The sequence below is a fragment of the Plasmodium fragile genome (assembly GCF_000956335.1).
Source record: "Plasmodium fragile strain nilgiri unplaced genomic scaffold supercont1.48, whole genome shotgun sequence".
NCBI lineage: Eukaryota > Apicomplexa > Aconoidasida > Haemosporida > Plasmodiidae > Plasmodium > Plasmodium fragile.
In genome coordinates this window covers 23,986-26,987 of record NW_012192628.1, presented here as the reverse complement: position 1 = coordinate 26,987, position 3,002 = coordinate 23,986, and the positions used below count along the sequence as shown (strand labels likewise).

The window sequence follows — 3,002 nt, the reverse complement described above, 5'->3', positions numbered from 1 at the left end:
TCCCCTGCAGCGTATCACGTATTCCTTGCTCAATACACAAGTGCTCATGCGGATGCCCCGCACTTTGTATCATCTGTTGCCTGCTGTTCACCCTTGCGTGTTGTAATACTTACATTAAATGAATCCTGTGTCCCTATGTCTCGTTTCCGTGCCCACTCGGCCATTGCATTTACTAAGTGCCCTGCCATGGTGCATTAAGTGCCATAATACAGGATACTAATGCTACCTGAGAATACTATGCACAGTATTAATATTCCGCCCTGATGCTATACACACTTCTGCCTCATTAATATGCTTATTACTATATTAGTGGGGAAAATCCGATCACACATATAATTTATATAAGGAAAATGCACAATACAGAATTGCACAGTGCACAAACTGTGTATACCATGCTGATATTGTTTAGGAGAGAATAATATGCACATAACCAAAACGGAGTACAAAAATGAAGAGAAAAATGAAACAAAAAAACTTCTACTACACTACCGTACGCACACAACACCGTCATGAATATACCCCCACTCCCTTTGTACACCGGTCTGCACTAAACGCCGTCGAACACACGGTCTCTCTGTGCGTACACCAAAAAAACCGCAGTAAAAACAACAACATCAATTCGTCAATGCTTCTGCCGTCGTTGCCGCCTTCTTTGCCGCCCTTGTGTGCTCCCCCACATAATATGTGTGTTCCTTCCTCCGCCTCCCGGCGGCTCTCTGCTCCCTCTGTGGATCCTTGCCTCCAACCACTTACTCGGCTACTTCGTCGAATCCGTCTTACACTTGGCCGCGTTGCTCGACGCGTTTGCTCGGAGAGACAATCCTCCTTCGTGCACTCGAAGACAATCCTGCTTCTTACCCGGCCACGTTTGCTCGGAGAGACAATCTCTCCCTCCTTTCTTACACTCGGCTACATCGTCGAATCGGTGTTGCACTCGGATACTTCGTGCGAAGCCGGCCGCGTTTGCTCGGAGAGACAATCCTCCTCCTTTCGTACACTCGGCTACTTCCTCGGACAATGGGTGTACCCGGCCGCGTATGCTCGGACAGACAATCCTCCTGCGTTCTTACACTCGGCCGCGTTTGCGCGGCTACTTCGTCGAATCGGCCGCGTTTGCTCGGAGACAATGGTCCTGCTTCGTGCACGCGGCCGCGTTGGTCGACGCGTTTGCTCGGAGAGACAATCGCTCCTGCGGCTTACACTCGGCTACAATTCGGTTTACGCGGCCGCGTTTGCTAGGAGACAATCCTCCTGCTTGTTGCATTCAGCTACTTCGTCGAATCGGTCTTGCACTTGGCTGCGTTGGTCGACGCGTGTGCTCGGAGAGACAATCTCTCCGTCCTTTCTTACCCTCGGCACAATGCTTACTCGGCTACTTCGTCGAATCCGTCTTACACGCGGCCGCTTTGGTCGACGCGTTTGCTCGGAGAGACAACCTCTCCTCCTGCGTACACTCGGACAATGGTTTCCCGACTGCGTTTGCTCGGAGAGACAATCTCTGCTCCTTTCTTACACGCGGCTACTGCGTCGAATCCGTCTTATACTCAGCCGCGTTTGCTCGGAGAAACAATGTGTACCTTCTTACACGCGGCTACAATGCGGTTTACGCGGCCACGTTTGCGCGGAGACAAGCACCTTATACTCGAATGCGTAGTCGCAGGCTATATGTGTTCTGCACTATACCCGTAGAATGCACTTTCTCATCTGTTAATAATTAACTTCACATAAAGGAGAATTGTACCCCTGCATATTATTCATGTAAATCTGCATTTTATATGCATGTGACCTGTACCACCCTGTTCCTATGGTCATGTTAAAAGAAGTTGACTACACAGAAAAAGAACAAAACAAGGCAAAAGTAAGCACAAAGAAACAGAAGGAACAAAAGAAAAAAAAAAAAAGACGGTATAGAATAGTGCAAACAAGAAATATATTATGTATATCACATAATGCAGTAAAAGTGGTCTACGGTTAGCATGCGTTATGTCGCATGCATATGCCCCGTGATCCTAATGTCGCATATTCTGTAATAAAGCATCCACATATAACTCCCTAGCCTGCATACCCCTGACTTCATCCTAATTTCAGAGCTTGTCCAGGAGTTCATCTACATATAACTCCTTCTCCTGCAGACGGCTTTCAAGCTCGCACTGTTCTATGACTAATGCCAGGATCAGTATCCATGTTTTAGCGGTTAACCGTTTTTTCATGTAAGTTTGCCGATGCAGTTGCGACCGCGGTAAATCTCTCACTCTTAGCATATGTTGTGTTCCCGTTACATTTTCCACTTCTAAGTCTTTTGCCATTATAGGTACTTCGGCGTTTGCCGGTGCGTTGTCTGCTGCGGTTACATTGTCTTGTGCGATATGTTCTAACAAATGTTGAAACCACTCCTGCTCACTGTATGTATTCATAAGCGCATGTTGCCTTGCAACCCACTTTTTCCAGGCATCTTTCTTCATCTCTACGGATGGGATATTGCCACGCTCACAGTGTTCACTGTGCCCGTGCTCCACGTTTGCCACCATGTGTGCACGCAGGTGTTGTTTCCATTCCGATTTCAATTGCAAAAACCAGGGCTGCGTCGTGCTCTGCCGCAATAGGTGCTTGTTGCGGTCAATCCAGTTAATCCAAGTAGTGTGGTCGGGGGCCCGGTTTTAATTCCCCGGGTAAGGGGATGGAAGGAGAAAAGGAGTCTCTTCTTGTTCTAACTGTATGGATTCCATACAATTCCATGGATCGGGGTCATGAGGTCGACAAGGGTGCGTTGGTAACTGTATGTTTTCCATACAATTCCATCGGTCCTGTTCGTTAGGCGCAGCACGGTCCGTTGCTAACTGTATGGTTTCCATACAACTCCATGGATCGGGTTCATCTTCGTTAGGTGGACAAGGGTCCGTTTCTAACTGTATGGTTTCCATACAACACCATGGATCGGGGTCATGTTCGTTAGGTGGACAAGGGTGCGTTGGTAACTGTATGTTTTCCATACAATTCCATCG

At 47.9% G+C, this 3,002-nt stretch overlaps 2 protein-coding genes across 2 annotated transcripts; both read right to left on the bottom strand.

The window, feature by feature from the left end:
* Positions 1-2,084: 2,084 nt before the first annotated feature.
* AK88_03854 (uncharacterized protein) lies at positions 2,085-2,528 on the bottom strand (the record flags this gene model as incomplete). Its single annotated transcript, XM_012481464.1, has 1 exon — positions 2,085-2,528. The coding sequence occupies one exon, from the start codon at positions 2,526-2,528 to the stop codon at positions 2,085-2,087; it is 444 nt and encodes a 147-aa protein (XP_012336887.1).
* A 129-nt stretch (positions 2,529-2,657) lies between these two features.
* AK88_03853 (uncharacterized protein) lies at positions 2,658-2,990 on the bottom strand (the record flags this gene model as incomplete). The annotated part of the gene is made up of 1 exon (XM_012481463.1): positions 2,658-2,990. One exon carries the CDS (start codon positions 2,988-2,990, stop codon positions 2,658-2,660), a length of 333 nt encoding a protein of 110 aa, XP_012336886.1.
* Positions 2,991-3,002: the final 12 nt, after the last annotated feature.